Genomic DNA, 17,597 nt, shown 5'->3' with positions numbered 1-17,597 from the left:
CCACATCCCTATCCCGCCACTCCCCCTTCCCCTTTATTGCTGGATGTTTGAAAGCTTTCCATAAGTTGAGCAAATCGCTTTGGAAAGATTGCCTGTTGCTCTCCCCTGCTGGCCGGAAACCCCCCATGGCTCATGTGCTAATTTCCCTCCACAAATCTCCACCCAAATTCACTCATATGTTGGAATTTTCTGCCGTCTAAAGTTGCAGCCAGAGCATTCCAGCAACTGGCAGTGTTTTCACAGCCACTTGAAGTCACAAAGCTGCTGTTTTGCAAGATCAAGACTCTTCTCAGGTTGTGGGCAAAGAAATCAAAATTTGTCTCAGATTTTTGGAGAGGAGATCCTCTCCTTTTTCGTTCTACACCGGAAATTATTTGGATCGGGTGGTTCCTACTCTTGCGAGCCGTCCTCTCCACCGTCAACCTCTCCGTGGTTCAAGGCCGTTGGGGTTGCAACCGTCTTCGTGGCATCGTTGGGTATACTAAAGACCTTCTTCCGCTAATCCAAGTGTAGTTGAGTGATCCATCCCCAAGGTGATAATTCTCATTACTAAGTTGCGGATTGTTGATTAATAGCTTTTGGTATTGCTACTATCTTTGGTTACCTAGTAGTTTTGGCTAATCTATGTGTACTTTTTCGCCTAAGCTAGTTGAAGACTAAGGTTCTTTATTGAAATTCCTTGATTATTGCAATAAGCTATTGAATGGAATTACATTGCCAATTTATTCTTAAAATTTCATAATGAGCTCCTGCGCATGTTGGTTTCACATCAAGAACACAAGCTTAAAAGCTTCAAGGAGAAATATATTTCATCAATAATGTCCCACTCTCTTACATTAGCTAGCTATTTATTGAACAAAATAGAACTATCTAGAATATTAAAGGTATGCTAGTCCTTAAGCTTAATAATAGCTATGATGTTCCTACATCATTTAGACTTTTAACCAATACTTTGTCATAGTTGTAAAATTGTTAGCATAATTCTATTTGATGTAAAAGGTTAGCATTTGAGTTTGGTAATGATCTGTCAGGTAACTTTGTTTAAAATAATGTCAATGATTGGCTCTATTTAATCTAATTCCAGGAGTAATGTAATTAAGTGGTCATAATTTTTGTGATAACATTATTATGTGTTGTATTAATTCTTGGATCAATAAAGTTGAGTGTTGTATTGGTGATTGATTATATTATATGTTGCAATGCTTTTCATTTTGATTAGGAATTATTTTTGTTAAGCTCCAAAAGATCCAAAACTATGTTAATATGTCTAGTGCATTAGTTTTTTGTTCGAACTAGGTTCAAATTGTGCTTGAATTGTGCTCGAACAAGAACCTCACGCAGCAACATATAATAGAACGAAAAAAAAAAAAAAAACTAATTTAGCACTTAATTACATAGCTCCAAGAATTAAATCAACACTTAATTATACTATCACAAGATTTAATAATACTTGATTACATTACTCCAAGAATAGCATTACCTTGCTCAAACCTAATTTCGTTGTTGAAACCAATATTCAAATCTGGTTTCTATATATGATCAAGGTTCAAATCTTTGTTTCAAACTTTAGTTTGATTATAATAATCAAACCTCAGGTCTAAATTATTCAAACAATATTTAGGTTTGAACAAGATTCAAACATATATTATGTGGTATGAACCTTATTCAAACTTTAGCTTGAACCTCTTATCATCGTCAAAAGTTCATTTTCAAACCTAGGGTTCTAATCTAATGCTCAAATCTTTTGTTTAAACACAACTATCAAACCAATCTCCTTTTTCCATCCTAAAGGATTGTTGAAATTGCAAGGGTCAATGAATGCATTCTACTTCAAATAAGGAAGCGATGTTTGCTAAAGGCATTTAAAAAATATTAGTATGGCACGACGAGCCATACAGAAGATGCCTTGATCAGGACATCCGAGCAACGAAAAAGTTCTACCGTTTGAGTCTAGATGAGGGAAGATCACTCATAAAATACATAAAAGGCCTTTTCATCCAAAATAGACTTTAGGGGATATTTCTCTTTAACACAAGATAAGAGTATATTTTCCAAATGACCCCATTATATGTATATCAAAATCACTAACTATTGCTCACTTTGTCAATTATATCAGGTATGTTTTAGATTTATATAAATCTTAAAAGTACTAAGTTTTTTCTGAAATGTGTGGTTAAATACTTTTTTAATACAATATGAGAATTTATGAATATGTATATTTCAAAAAACAAAAAAAAAAAGAATGAATTAATTTATTAATAACACAGCTATTAGTAAAATATATAAGATTAATGAGGCCTTTCAGAATACCATCTAGTGGCTCCTTATCAAAGAAAAGGAACTGGAAGCAGCACAAGTTCATCAAGAGATTTAATATAAAGTACCTCTTTAAAAGAGTGGACATCGCTTCCCCAAAGCCAAGCATCGCAGCCAGCATCCCTAGCACCCCATATGTCGTTCCTCCTATCATCACCTACATGCACAGCATCTTCTGGTTTCACTCCTAATAGCTCACATGCCCTGATAAATATGGTCGGGTTTGGCTTCTCTGCTGCTACCTATTATTGTTAAAAGAAAAGTACACAAACGAGAACAAGTTTATTTGAAAGTAAATTAAATTTAAAAACTACTATGAGATCAGCATCATATTTCGGAAGAAACCATGCTAGTTTTGCAGGGTACAAAGCGAGATCAAATTAACCCAAGTTTTCACTTGAATTAACCATGTATTTACACGAGCCAAATATCGCAAAAACAAAAACATTATAATATGACATTAAGATCAAGTTGTTGAGGTGGCGTAAGAGAAAAAAAAACAATAAATTGAGATATGTCACTTACCTCCGCAGAGACAGCAACAGCATCAAACCAGTGATCACACTTAAGAGCCCTTAGTAGAGGTCGTAATCTAGTGTCAAAATTTGAAACAACAGCTACTTTCACCCCAGCTTCTCTAACAGCTTCAAAGACCTTTTCTGCATCAGGATCGCAAAGGTGCCATGCCTAAAATTAAATAAATAACTAAATAAGCATCACTTGAAGATAAAATATTAGTAATATATCCACAAGACTGAAAGATGAAAAAGACCTGCCTTGTCAGTAGTATAGTATTGATAAAGTTCTTCAAAATATTGGGAATCTGAACAACCTGTGGAGGAAGCGACAATGAATTGCCAAAAGGGCCTCCCATCATCAACATATCTGCAATTGTTTGTAAACCAAAGAGAAGAAAAATGTAAACAAGGCTGAAAGAATTATTATTCTACACAGTTTACCATATAACACCTCTAAAGCACATACTTTGGTCTAATTAGAAGACAAGGAATGAAATATACAACAAAACTATAATATTTAGACAGTTTTGACATGGTGGGCGGCATCCGACGCATCAACAAGTAATGAATATCACCATATTATTATTAGTCTTATCTAAATACTTTATGAATTTTTATTCTCCATTTGTTCATATTGATTTAGATAAAAAAATTAATATATTGTACCGTGTTGTCTATAATGCATTGACAAAGGTATGATGTGCACCATTTAAAAAAAAATTCTAAATCACATAAAAAATGAATAATGCACCAATAATTCAATAATATCAGTGGCACAATATAGCAAAATATATATAATATCACATAATTAAAATATAAGATATTCAAATTAAATGAAATGAGTAAGTAAAAGTCAAATATAATTAAGAAGTTTTAAAAATAATAACACATAAAATGTAGTTCTTAAACCTAAATCTTACGTGTCATGATAGACTCTTCCAAGTTATATATATAACTGTAATCAAAGGGTTGCAATGGCACATAAAGAAGCTAGCATTCATACCATCAATTCTGTATCATCAGTGCAAGTCTGTAATTATCTGTTAGGTTTGACAATTTTGGATACATTGTTAGTACTTCTAACTTCTAAATTATAATCCTTGATGGAAATAATGATTTATTTCCAACTAATATTTGGAGCTCCATCGCTATTAGAGCCATTGCATCTTGTAGCTTCTCCACTTTTTCGCTCAAGTCATCATCACTAGAAACCTCGGCGACAATGTTAGAAAAAGCCTGAACTTTTCTTTCTCAAGAACAGACTTCTTCACCTTCTCACTCATTCACCTGCTCCTCTTCTTCAAACTTACCTCCAACATCTTCTCTTGCATGCTCATCCTCTGTCAGCAAAAGGACGTCAACTTATTATAGCTCAACTATTTCTTCCTCCTTGTTGCTCCTCAAGCTACCTAGACTTAGATTGGTGGTAATTGTTGCCATGAACCTGACAAATGGCGCAATTTCGCCCTCACGCTGGACCTCATCAACTTTTAAATCCCATATTCTATTGCAATCCTCTCATCATCAATCTTAGATGCTTCGAAGTTCAAATCTACCACGTGAAATGCTAGGGGAAGGATAGCATACTGTCCTTGCCATTGCTACAACAATGGCAATAGCAATGTCCTAGTTTATTGAAGCTTCCAAACCTCAAATGGCTGAGGAGATCTTGCCTTGAGTGCTTCATGATTGTTTGATAAAAAAAGATTGTTTCTTTGAAGTTTGAAGTTTGGTGGGTTGAAGAAACACAACAAATTTTGAGTCCTTATGTGTTGCACTAATAGCTCCCCAAAATAAGGGGGCATAATATAAATTTAAAAGATTACCCAAAAATCTAATGCAATTTCTACCTTTTGTGCTCATTATGAGGCTAACAACATAAGACCAAGCCTTAACATGATAATATCACATCAACATAAACTTTACTTAAGTGAGGTGTCTCAATGGGTCCTCTCGGGAGTCCTTGAGATTGCTCTTAGGAGTCTCTCTAGAGTTCCACTTGAGAGTAATTAAGAATTCCTCAAGGGAGGTCTCCTCAAGAGAGATTTTCTTATGATCCTCTTAGCTTCTATCAGAAACCTTCCTGACTTCTACTGCAACTCTACAAGCATGCTTTTCTCAACCGATGTGCTCTCCAAAGGACCTTTCCTCATCACACCATTTAGATAGATTCCAACAACCAATTATTGATGTTATAACCCGCTACTCAAGCGAAATATTAAACCCATGATTAATCAAAACAAAGTGCTGTCACTTTTCTTATAGTCTAAATCCTGAATTTTTTGCTCCATCATACATGAAAAGGATGCCAACTCACCCTTTATTCAATCAATGTACTGACATCATCTGACCATCATTATTATCAAATACCACTAGCCTATCCTAATAATAAGTCTACAAATTAAAACATTAAGAAAATCCCATGATTAGTTCATCCAACGACAACTGATTCTAGTCTACCTGCTCGCCTGTAAATTTTTAGATTTTCTCCATTCAACTATCAGGATCTCCAAATGCCACCTGAGAATTCTCATTCGCCTTCATCACCAACATTCAAGTTGAACATTGAGGTTTATAGCTTAAGAGATTCTCTCTAAAGTCTACAGCTAAATCCTCTATCCCATCTTTCACAAAAAACCTGAATGCCACTTGTATTGCTTTTCTTTGTTTTTCCTCCCATATGATATTATGATATAAAGTTGCACTTCTCTCGAATGTAACTTCTCCTAATTGTATTTATTTCTTCTCCTTCTCATCCTTTCACAGTGCTTTAGGGAAAGCTCTCCAAACACTATAATAGAATCTCTTGAATGTATTTTAGTTATCAATACAGTGTATATTTTTTCTTGATCACCATAACAGTGAACGCAGGTTTGCAGACCTACAACTATAAATTCTTATCTTCTTCTTGTGCTATTTTATTTCTCAGCTCGCTAACAAAGTAACTTCAATCTACTATTTTGTCTTATTCTCTATCTTAAACACCTTGAATGTTTGTCGATCTCTCAATTTCTTGGGAACAATAAAATTCCACCATTTACAAGTGATATGCAGCATTCATTTCAAATACCAAGAAATGGATACGAAGGACTTGAAAGCTTGACCTACCTTAGTTAATATTAGGATTAACAATGGTACTCGTGTGGTACATAGTCATTTGCAACGATCAATAAATATAGACAAAGTGCTATAATAAAAACTTCACATAGATGACTGAATTAAGCCAATGTTGATATTGGAAGCTAAAATTTCCTATTTCTAGGAATCAAAAAGCAAATAAGAAATACCAAAAAGGGTCATCATTCCCTTCAAGCTAAATCATGATACTCCATCTATTCACTCGTTTTGATAAAATAAATAGGAGTATAAAAACAAACACGAAGAGCGAAGAACAAATACTATCAATTCACTCCCAAAAAAGGCTATCAGCAAATAATAGGTTAGGTGCACCCAAGACACATAAAACTACACACAAATGAAACTGATTCACAACCATCATCATAATCAATAAGGAGAACAATGGTGGATTAATTATTATAAGTAAAAGATAAAACTAGTAGTGTTATGTTTGCCACGTACCCAGCAAGGCAGTACTTTCAAATGCACAAAAGAATTTGAATTAGAAAATTTCCACTTCCTTCACATAAAAAGCAAATAGAAAAAACTGAAGGTTCAACAGAGTCAATTGTACAAGTTGTCTGATCATGAGATGAAAATATTTTCCTTCGTCAAGAACCAGCTTATTTATTTTAAATTGATACCCATATTAAACGAGCAAGGAGCAATCATATAAAAATGATTGCTAACAGTAAACAGAAAAAATCCTATACGATCGATGCTAACAAAAAGTTAACTTTAAAGACTTAAAAATCTAATAATAACATTACTCTGTGGGTGCCAACTAATTAGATTGATAAAAGTCTAAAAAATTATTGTCAAGACTTTGGGTTTGATACTCGCTTATGCCTGGGTTTAGGAGTTGACAAAAGATTAAAAAAATTAAAAATAAATGCCAATACTCTAGTAACAGTAAGCACAATATAACACTCATCAACAATAAAACAAAGCGAAATTAACTTTTAACAGATTTGTGATGGTTTGGGAAAATCGTTATTGGAAAGACATCATGTAAGCCAAGTATAAAGCGTTGAAGAAACAGATCAATATAACAACATTAGCTCGAAGCATTTCCTGCAGAATTCAGCAGCAAATAATGAAGGCTTTGTAAACTCTAGCAGTCCACAGTCCATACTCCAGGGCGAAGAGAGATTTGTATTCTCTCCTATCACCACATGAGTTCAACAAGTCAACAAGTCAAATATAAGAAATAAAACACTAAAACGATGCATTGACTGAAATATGATATTTAATATTTTTTTATTTTTATGCGTTGATTTTTTTGTAGTAAAGCATTACCCATACAAACAGATGGAGAGGATCCAAATACAGGGAACAACTTAGGGCATCTCCAACCGAAAAACCCATTTCCACTCCAAAATGCAGTTATTTTTCTCCAATCAAACGTCATTTCTTTTTCTTTTGCGTGCTTCCTACGAAGGTAACCATCTTTGACGCGCTTTTCTCCACTTTCGCGCTTCTTTGGCAAATCCTGCAGTGATTTTTTTTTTTTTTTGCATTGGTGAATAGTTCGACCCCAATATTGGCGTCGTATTGTTCACCTACCGGAATTTAGCATGCAATTTGGAGTTCGAATGGAGCAAATGGCGGACAGCATACGATGATATGGAGTTCGGTTGGACATGGTCTTAGAACAAAAATAAAAACAAAGTTGCCAATACGCAGCTCACCTTATCAATTGGTTGGGAGCTTTGGCTACCAACCAAGATCTTGGGTTCTAGTCTTGCCTATGCAATGTGTGTGAGTTTGTCTTAATTGGCCTAAATGTCCCAAAAAAAAAATTACTATGTAAGAAGTCAAAGAGATACGAGCGTCCCAGTTTTCGTAAGGATTGACGCAAAAATCTCGATTTTAGACTGAGCGAATTAATCAAAAATTCAGGCAGCCAGCCGTATAATCAAGGTCTCAAGCTCTGGCAAAGATAGGCTGCATTGATTGAAAACAATTCAGCCAACAAAATATAAACCGTAAATGGGCAATACCTAAGCCTGGATCTGCCCCACGGCTGCTCATAAGCCCAGCGATATCTTTTCAGTATCTCATCCTCCGAGAACTGCACACCGTATTTCTCTCCAAACTGTCGGTATATCTGAGAGAGAAAACAATAAAATAATTTTCTTCATACCATCGTGCTTATAAAAAGGGGAAATGTCGAGATCATTACTTGGCACGTTTTAAAAATTCTAACAATCACAGTAATGAAAAAAGAAAGTAGTAAATCAAAGAAAAGTCTCGTAGAGTTAAAAACAGCGTATCAATAAAAATAATAATCAAATGAGGAAGTTTACTTGTGCCATCGGCTGGGAGGGGACGAGAAGAGTGCCGACGGCGTCCACGAGGAGCGCCTTGTGTGTTATTTCCCCATAGAGAGATCTCCTATACTCTAGGTACTCTTTCGCTCCCAATAAGTCCCATTCGCTTCTAAGCCTGCCGTTAAGCGTCATCCCTCTAAGCCCGCCGGCCACCTCCTCCGCAGCCGCCACGGCAGAATAAAAGCGCAAATGGAGATCCGTCTTAGATCCAAAGCACCAAGAACATCCATTAGGAGAAGAGGATGAGAAAGAGGAGGAAAGAGCCGGGGGTGCCCAGCTCCTCTCCGAGACCATGAATGCCGCCGAGATCGAACGCCTCACAACCCTAGCCATCATCTTTCAGGTCGCTGAATCCACCGCACACCGCTTGAACAACAGAATCAGTTCTCGGCGCCGTTTTCTCGGGTAGTGAGACCACCTCGTTCGCTTCTCCGGTTTCGCTCATCAGCGAGCTTCTGTTCTTTAATGGAGGCTGTGGAGATTCCGGGCGTCAACATGGCCGAGGGATGAAAAGCGACGTGTCATCCGATTATTATAACGCTCAAAGATTAACCAAGTCTGCGACGCATATTTAGTGTAATAACTAAAATGCCACTATGCTGCATGAAATTTGAAACGAAAAATAAAAAGGACATTAACAATAAGTTTAGATTTGACTGTGGGCCATCAGTAAAAAAACAATACTCACCTGCTCAAAAAAAAATTATGAAGAGACATTAAATATATTTAAAAATTAATGAATAAATTGTGAATATAATTTAACTTATTTATATGTATTCATAAATATTTTTTTCAATAAGTAACTTATTAAATATTTTTTTTATTAAACTTGAAAATGGCTGATATTCAATTAAATTTTTTTAGTATAACTTGGATATTGAAAGTTCAGAGAGATTGTTAGACATCAATGAATTATTTTGAGGTGCACCAAGAGGATGGTGAATTGGTATTTTTTCTAAAAAAAAATTACTGCAACAATAAAAATTTTCTTGCTACAAAAAGATTTTGAAAACAATTCTAAATAAGTAACTTAGCATATGCTGAAGCAAATTAGAGTTTAAAAAAATTTTCATTTTTAAGGCACAAGTTTATCAATCAAGATATGATTTTTAACCTAATTGCATTTGATAGTAAATGATAAGATTCATGTAGTAAATTCAAATTGCAGAAATAAAAAATGCAGAAAAGTAAAATGCAAATAAGAAATAGCACACTAGAGATTTTATAGTAGTTCGATCAACATTAACCTACGTCAATTCCCCAAAGTCCTCCACTTCGGGTATTGCACTAATCAATATTGTCTCTCATTTAGCCCTCACAGCAAGGCGGAGAAGCCTTCATAAGAATCACTTCCACCAAACATGATGCGGCAGAGAACCAGAAGCTATGTCACTCTCATGGTGACGACAACAGACCTTGAATCCTTTTTCTCCTTCCTAAAGAAGGCAGAGAACCACAATCTTTTTTTCTCCCTTATGGAGAATACAGAGAACCTGAAATCCTTCTTTACCATCCTGGTGATGGCAAAGAACTATATTCTTTCTCCCTCCTGGAGAAGATAGAGAACCCCAAACTCTTGACTTTGAAGCTTCTCTCCCAAGAGAATATTTAAGAACTCACCAAGGCCACAGGAGAAAGTTAGGTGCAAACTTGCCTGGAGCAACCATGTGTAACCTCTAACACTCCTCCCTCACACGCAACCTTACCTTCTTCCTCTCTAAACTCAAAGCTCTCAAGAAAAAATCTCCCTCAGAGTTCCGTTAATAGCCAAAGTCCTTATGAAAAAGACTTCAAAAGGTTGCTTAAGTATTAGGCTTCAAAACACTCTAATTTTTCAATTGGACATCTCTATTTGTACAATACGATTTAGACTCGTACATTGCGATCAATTCAAAAAACACAACCCATCTAATACGACGGGAAAAATTGTTCAGACAAACTGTTCAATTTCAATAAACATATCATACAATATGATCGTAACTTCGTACAAACTAATTATTTTGATTTCTCTCTATTCGTACAGGATGACCATGGCTACAATTGGAAACCGTGTCTATCGATTGTTTGATATGATTCACATAGTATAATACGGTCAGAGTAATATCAATAGTTTTTACATTATGTTATAGATATCGTACTATGTGATTAGTTCAAAAATCAAGATTTCATCCAGTATGATATCTGGGATGACTAAACTTCATCTCTGTCAATCGTATGATACAATCTTGGTCGTATAATATGATTAGCCATATTTAATAAGCCTAGATTTAATTGACTAATCATGGGGGATTATTTACGTAAGATTTCAAATATCATATAGTACAATTAGTACAAAATTCATTTTTAAAAATTCTTGCTTAATTTATCTGGTAATTAGGGTTTCTAAGATAGAAATAAATCATACAATACGATATACATTGTACAATACGATCGTTCATTAACATTAATGATTCAATTAGATGTTAGGATTACAACATATATATCCAAAACTATTCAAGCTAAATTTGAGTTAATGTGACTTACTAGAAATCAAAAGCATATATTAATTGGATTGTGTTCATCTAAGGTACTAAGCGTCATTGGTTCAAAAGTTGTCATCAATAAGATGGACACGTCCAATAACAAGGCAAAATTGAAGCACTGAAAATAACCCACCTATTCAACTTAGATTTAAAGGCTGATGAGGTAGAACTCCTAGAATTAATTTGTCTTGCTATTCGCTAGTATTCTAATAGAGAAGTTGAAATTTACCTATGATTTAAGGAGTTAAAAGTTGCACAATTAAGATTTCTAAGAATTAGAATTGATGTTTTTTTATTCTTAAGAATCATAAATCACCAGTGAGATTCATTGTTGCCTTGAGTTCTCTTTTTTCTTGAAATAAAAAATGAGGAGATGATTAGAAAAATCATGAGCCTTATCATTGATCAAATAGAAAACCAAGTACTTTCAATGCAATTCTTTAGCAAAAGTCAACATTACACTTGATACAAAAAGAGATAGTATTATATAAGAAATTCTCAATTTATTATCATAAACTTAGTAACATCTAGTTTAAAAATGATATTATGAATAAATGTTTTAATATTCAGAGCATGAACAAACTCTTAAGCCAATAAAATGTTATCAATAATAGCTATATATTTAACAAATCCATACTAAAGCTAGTAAAAATAATTCCTTCTTATAAGGACTTCTAAAGAAGAAGGAAATTTCTTCCTCATAAAATATTTTGGGAATCCAAATAGGATTATTAACAAGTTTCTCATACTTGTTTTTGTTAGAAGTAAATTGATTAATAGCCAAGGAAATGGTAGAAATATCATTAATAATTCAATTACCATTAGCCAATTTAATTTAATGAATACTATATATATAGAACTTCTTTTATTAATCAAAGAATGAAAATATTTAAGCTTCATTTGAGACAACTTTTGTACTTCTTTCTAAAGCAGCTTTCTAGTATAAAAATTTATAGTTCAAGAAATTTTTATACTAAGCCCCTGCTTTAGAAGGTAAAAAAAAGTTGTCACAAACAAAACCTTAGTATTTTTATCATCTTTGATAAATGTTTAGCCCAACATTTTTGTTTCCAATAAAATTTTGTCCATATTATGAAGAGGAGAAAGATTATTGTTGCTTCTTTTAAAGACCAAAATTATCGTAAGAATATATATATTATTTTTTTTTCTTTTTTTTAGAATGATCTCCCCTTTAGCAATTTTAATATTTTGAAATGATTATTTAAAGTAGTTCTTATTCTGCCATATTAAAATAACTCAAGTCTTTTCAATTTTAACCAAATCTTGACCATACCCTAAGCCTCTCAATGTTAAATAAAAAAAGTCTTTCTAATTAAGATTTTAAATGAAGAATCTTCAATCAACATATTTTGAAAGAGAAAGGAAGGAGTAACATTAGTATTTTAGGATCTGTTAAACCCGCTGTTCAGAATTTGGTACACCCTGGCAATACGGGATGCGATGAAGATATATAAAGACTTTTTTTGTATTCATAATGACAAACGTGCATATACAAGTGATAGAACAAGGTATATAAATACCAAAGTAAATAGAGAAAGTGAATTAAAAAGTTCATTCATTAAAAAAATGTAGATAATTAGTACATCTAAATTGCAATAATTCTGATCCAAGCCAAAAGGAACATAGATAAAATAAATAATATGAAAGAAACTATCCAACCATCATAATCAAAAGTATAATAAACTACTATAAAATATAAAACACCAAAACTAGACTACTAGTGATAACTCTGCTCTTAATTAAATACGCTTATAAGACCAGCTGTTAAAAGAGACAATGGATGTGTTTGATAAATCAAAAATAACTCTTATATATAAAATCATAAATGGCAAAGGTATGGTGCATGTAGTATGAAGAACCAAAGAGTAAAAATAACAACCTATAGTCATTATATCAAAATAGTTATGGATTATGTTACGATTCATATGCAAGATTTTAATATGCTAATACAACTTATACAACAACAATATCAAGCCTTTATCCCACTACGTGGGGGCTAGCTATATGAATCTTTTTTCTCTATTGTGTCATGTTAAAAGTCAAATTCTCGTTTAAATCTAATAAAAAAGATCATGTCTAATATGTTCTAACCAAGTTTTTATAGGTCTATCTCTACATTTCTTAACAAAAGTCAAATTTATTACATCTACTTTCCTATCCGGTTTATTGGAAGGCCACATTTTTATGTGAACAACCAATCTAAGGCGACTCTCTCTAATCTTATCTTCCACTAGGGCTACTCCAACCTTTTCACATATATGCTCATTTTGTATCCTATCTCTAAGGGTAAAGCCAACTCATCCACCTAAGCATCCTCATCTCTGCAACCACTGCATATAATAAATTCATGCACACATAATGTCATTCTAAAGTGATCATGTTGGGCATCATCATACCACAAATGACTTATCAGTCATTTATTATTTTCAAATATATTCAATTATATACTTAAAACATTCATATCCATATAACTATAGCCGATTTATCAAATATCCATCACCAGGAAGGTAAACACCAATTCAAGAAAATCCAATTATTTCTTTCTTGTAGAGTCGTTACTTTGGGGGCTCATCTGCCCTCAATAGCTAATTACCAATAGGGCTCTACCGACATACATATTAATGCACCAAAACATATGATTTTTTTAAAATTTTCATAAGCATCTTTCAATAAATTATACAATTTTAATATGACAAATATTCTTTCATAAGATACGAATTGCCAATGATAATATTTATTTCATTCAATTAGAGCATGTACATGAAAATATAAAAATTGATATATATGAGGTTATGCATCAATAAATTAATAATATTCTATTTATGAAATTTGCTAATTCTTTATGAGTATATGCATACAATGAAAGCATTTATAACAACAGAACTAGCAGTAAAATCAGTTACTAAAAATCTATTAGGAATAACATTAATTTATGCACTTTAATAAGGAAGGGTGTGCTTACACTAAAATAAAATATACTATTAATCTCTGTGTGAGTAACACAAAAAATCCAAACTTACTAGATAATCAAATGACAGAGCTATGAAAGCAATGACTCAAAGGTCCTATAAATAATGAATCCAAATAGTTTGAAGCATGTACTTCAATGTATAACAGTGAATATCCAAATATATATTCAATCACACCAAAAATATTAAATCAATTATCAATTAATGCAATCTAATCTATGACCTAATAAGACACCTTATGGAGACCAAAACTAAAAGAAAACTCCACAAATAATTTTAGATTAATAACATATCTAAAAGATATATAATAATATATAGATTTGATCAAATAAAACATCAAACTCAAATAAGACCTCCTCCCAAAGCAAGTTAAAATTCATTATAATAATATATCAAGGCAACTCCAAGTCTAGCAAAAACTTCACAAAAGAGAACATTTATTTATATATCGTGGGAACAAAGAGGAAGAAAGGAGGAAGGAGAGGAGAAAATGAGAATGTTTAAACTCACACGTGGAGGAGGAGCTTGTTATAGGCTATTGTTACAAGAAAAGAGGAAGAACATAATAGAAACAAGGGTTTGGCGGCTGCGAGAGAGAGGAAGATTTAGATATAAGCGATGCCCTAACCCCCATCCCTTCTTAAATTGAGAAGTGAAGGCAGGGGAGTGGGAAAATCAATGTCAGATTGGTGAATCCCATGATTTTTATGATTGGAGGGAAAGGCGTACGAGATTTGGCTTAGTTTCACAGCATGTTACTTTGTTCAGCGCTGTCGGCGTGCGAAGAGAGGAACGGGAGGGTCAGTTAGGTGGCAAAAAAGTCCTAGTTCAAATTGATACAGGCTCAATTTTTAACATGATTTAAAAGCAAAAAAAAAATAAAGGAAGCATGATCAAAATAAATCATGCGCCAGTGTTTTGCAAATCTAGAAGGAAAAATTCTCAATTAATTTATTATTAAAAGAATGCTATATAATGGGTCATAAAATATATTATTAGACCAACTGAAGATGGTAGGTATCTATTCGGTGAAATTAAGAGCTAAACAAATTATAAATTTTTCTTTTAATATTTAAGAAAGCTTTTTCAAAGTTTTTGGTTGAATGGTGAAGTTTGGGAGGGTTATAGTTGTAGGAATTCCAAGAATAGTTTAGATTTGGCTAGTTTGGATTAATTTGAATATCACTTTAAGGATTGAATTTTAAATGGGACAAATGACTATAAATATTTATGTAGGGTTTTCTTAGGATATGTTATTAGCTAGAGTAAATTTTGATATTTGGTGGAGTTTAGGTCAATATTGAGGGGAACGAAATAATACTAGGTCCATGTCTTGTCATGTGTAGCATTTGAGTGGTTGTGAGGCTTGGATTGGGTGATTGTTGATCTTAAAAGAGACTTAGGATATAAAGAAAGGTGTAAAGAAGGCTGAGAGCATGTGTTTAGAAAATATGAGTAATAAACTTAAGATAAAAAAGACAATCGCCTAATCTCACATGAAAAAGACCAACTCTTGTAGCCACCAAGTAAAAAATAAATGAATATTAATTCTTCAACAAAATTAATTATTCAATAATAAAAATTTTGTTACATATTTACACCTATTGATAATACAAAAATGACTATTGAAAGAGGATATTTCCAATACTTTCATTAAAGTTTTTATCTTTCATGCCATTAATTAAGATGGTCGATCATACATGCTTTTAATGATATCTTGAAAAATTAATAAAAAAATATTTAAATAATTCATCATTGGACCTTGACATTAGCTTTGAAATAAGCTCATGTTCATAGATTTTTGATAGCATGGGCTATTGTTATTCTCATATAATGGATCCAGTGGGATTATCCACATAATGTGGTATATCAACTCTCTAAAGTTCAGTTGAACTATGCTCAGTAGAGAAAAGTTCTAAAAAAAAATTTACCTACTATGGAGACATGGTCTTAGTGCGGGTCAACCATGTGTTATTCATAGGTTGCTTATCCTTCTAACAAACTAAAAATTGAAGCTCTACAACAAGATTGATAGGTGTGTTTTTCATGATGACTTCGTCAACTTCTAAAAACAAAAGATTTTACAAGTTGAGAATTATGTCTCCAGCAAAGAGTTAACTATACAAATGGAGGTTTGTTAGTTTTCTCATATCATAGAATATCTTTAATATTAATAATAGAGTGAATTAGCATATTCACTAGTAAATCTATTAGAGATGTCTTCCCAAATGGGTTGACCAATCTCGACCATTTTACAAAATTTGCTACTATTAGAAGGAACATCACATTTGGTATTTTTAGTAAGAGGGGCAAATGATAAAACAACAACATCAAAGGTAGCCTCCAAGCTATTGTTAGTAGGAGCAACATTATGAGGCACATCATCAACACATTTAACAGCTTGATTCTAAAATTAATGCATGCCCTATTAGTGATAGGAATATTACTAATAGAAGTATTATCAATATTCATTTCCTTATTTGGATCCAACTTTTGTAGTTATTTTTTCAAATAAAAATATAAAATAAATCATTTTGATTCGTTATAATCATGAATTTTTTTGTGGGACAAAATAATAAGAAATATATGAACTCAATATTTTGAGAATAATCGTATTTATTTGAATCAATCTAAATTTTGTTAAGATATTTAATAAAACATCCAACTCAATTAAAACACTTAATAGCTAGATGAGAAAAGAAGCCAATTATTAATGAATTTGAAGTGGACAACCAAAGATAGAAGCCATCACATAAAGAATTGGATGATAAATTAGATGGAAATACATATTAGGAAAAAAAAGGAAAATATGAACAATTGTGGATTCTTCCGTAATATCAAAGGAGACCATTTCAAAAGCTAAATTTAACAATTATTGATATAATATGATTGACTGACAAACACCTTATACTATCGTAATCTTGATATTTTGAAAGTTTAAAAAGAACATGTTTAATGTTTAAAAGACATCCATTGCTCACTAGAAAGTTTTAGATTAAAGAAGAGGGATATCATAGTATTAAGATGTAGATATCTTAAATGGGAGTTTATCAGTTAAGAAAAAAGTAAAAAGAGCTGCTAGATTTTCAATTTCTTTATTAGAAAGCAAAATTACCCTTTAAACCCCACAATATTAGAGAGAAAAGATAAATCAAGGGAAAAGAGAAGATTTGTTTTGAGATAATACTTATTTAAAAGATCTCGTAGGCCTCACACATAAATCATCAGGTTGGCCAAAAGAGCACTTAAGTAAGGTAGTCACGAAAGGAGACATTAGACAATCCTTTGAAAGAGAAGAAGTTGCCATCCTATTATAGAAGGAGGATTGGAATAAAATCAATGGAGAAAGAATCAAGTCCCATTATAGAAGGAGGATTGGAATAAAATCAAAGCAAAATCTACAAAGGATTCAATAACAAACAAAAGGGGTTTAGGAATTGGCCATACGGCCCATATCATTACTCTTTGAAAAGACCATCAGACCCACACATACATACAAGTAGCATCTACGTGCCTTCAATGCATGTGGTATATTAAAAATAATAATAATCTTACTAAATTCAAATTTGTTCACAGACAAATTTAGTATTTTATTGGCAAAAATAATTAGGAAACAAGAGAAAACAAGTAGAAATCTCAGTAAATGTACTAAGATTGTACTAGATTGCCTAAAAGAACAAGATTTGAACAAAAGATTACTAAGTGAGTAGCTCACTCTTTGGGCAAATTATTGCATCAGGTCACCTGACAGAGAGATGCGTTCGGTCTCTCTCTGTCTATAGTAACCTGCGCTTTACTGTA

General features: G+C 32.8%; 1 protein-coding gene across 1 annotated transcript in view; it reads right to left on the bottom strand.

Moving 5' to 3' along the window:
- Positions 1-8,806, bottom strand: part of LOC110101120 (haloacid dehalogenase-like hydrolase domain-containing protein 3) — an 11,750-nt gene extending 2,944 nt beyond the window's left edge. Inside the window, exons 1-5 of the mRNA XM_020828902.2 lie at positions 8,261-8,806; positions 7,955-8,061; positions 3,093-3,201; positions 2,842-3,003; positions 2,385-2,558 (exon numbers count right to left, since the gene is read on the bottom strand). Coding sequence (XP_020684561.2) covers positions 2,385-2,558; positions 2,842-3,003; positions 3,093-3,201; positions 7,955-8,061; positions 8,261-8,620 — 912 coding nt within the window. The 5' untranslated portion in view covers positions 8,621-8,806. The remainder of the gene's footprint in view (positions 1-2,384; positions 2,559-2,841; positions 3,004-3,092; positions 3,202-7,954; positions 8,062-8,260) is intronic.
- Between the last annotated feature and the right edge of the window lie 8,791 nt (positions 8,807-17,597).

This window comes from Dendrobium catenatum, unplaced genomic scaffold (assembly GCF_001605985.2).
Source record: "Dendrobium catenatum unplaced genomic scaffold, ASM160598v2 fragScaff_scaffold_133, whole genome shotgun sequence".
Lineage (NCBI taxonomy): Eukaryota > Viridiplantae > Streptophyta > Magnoliopsida > Asparagales > Orchidaceae > Dendrobium > Dendrobium catenatum.
This window is presented reverse-complemented; position numbering and strand designations above follow the sequence as displayed.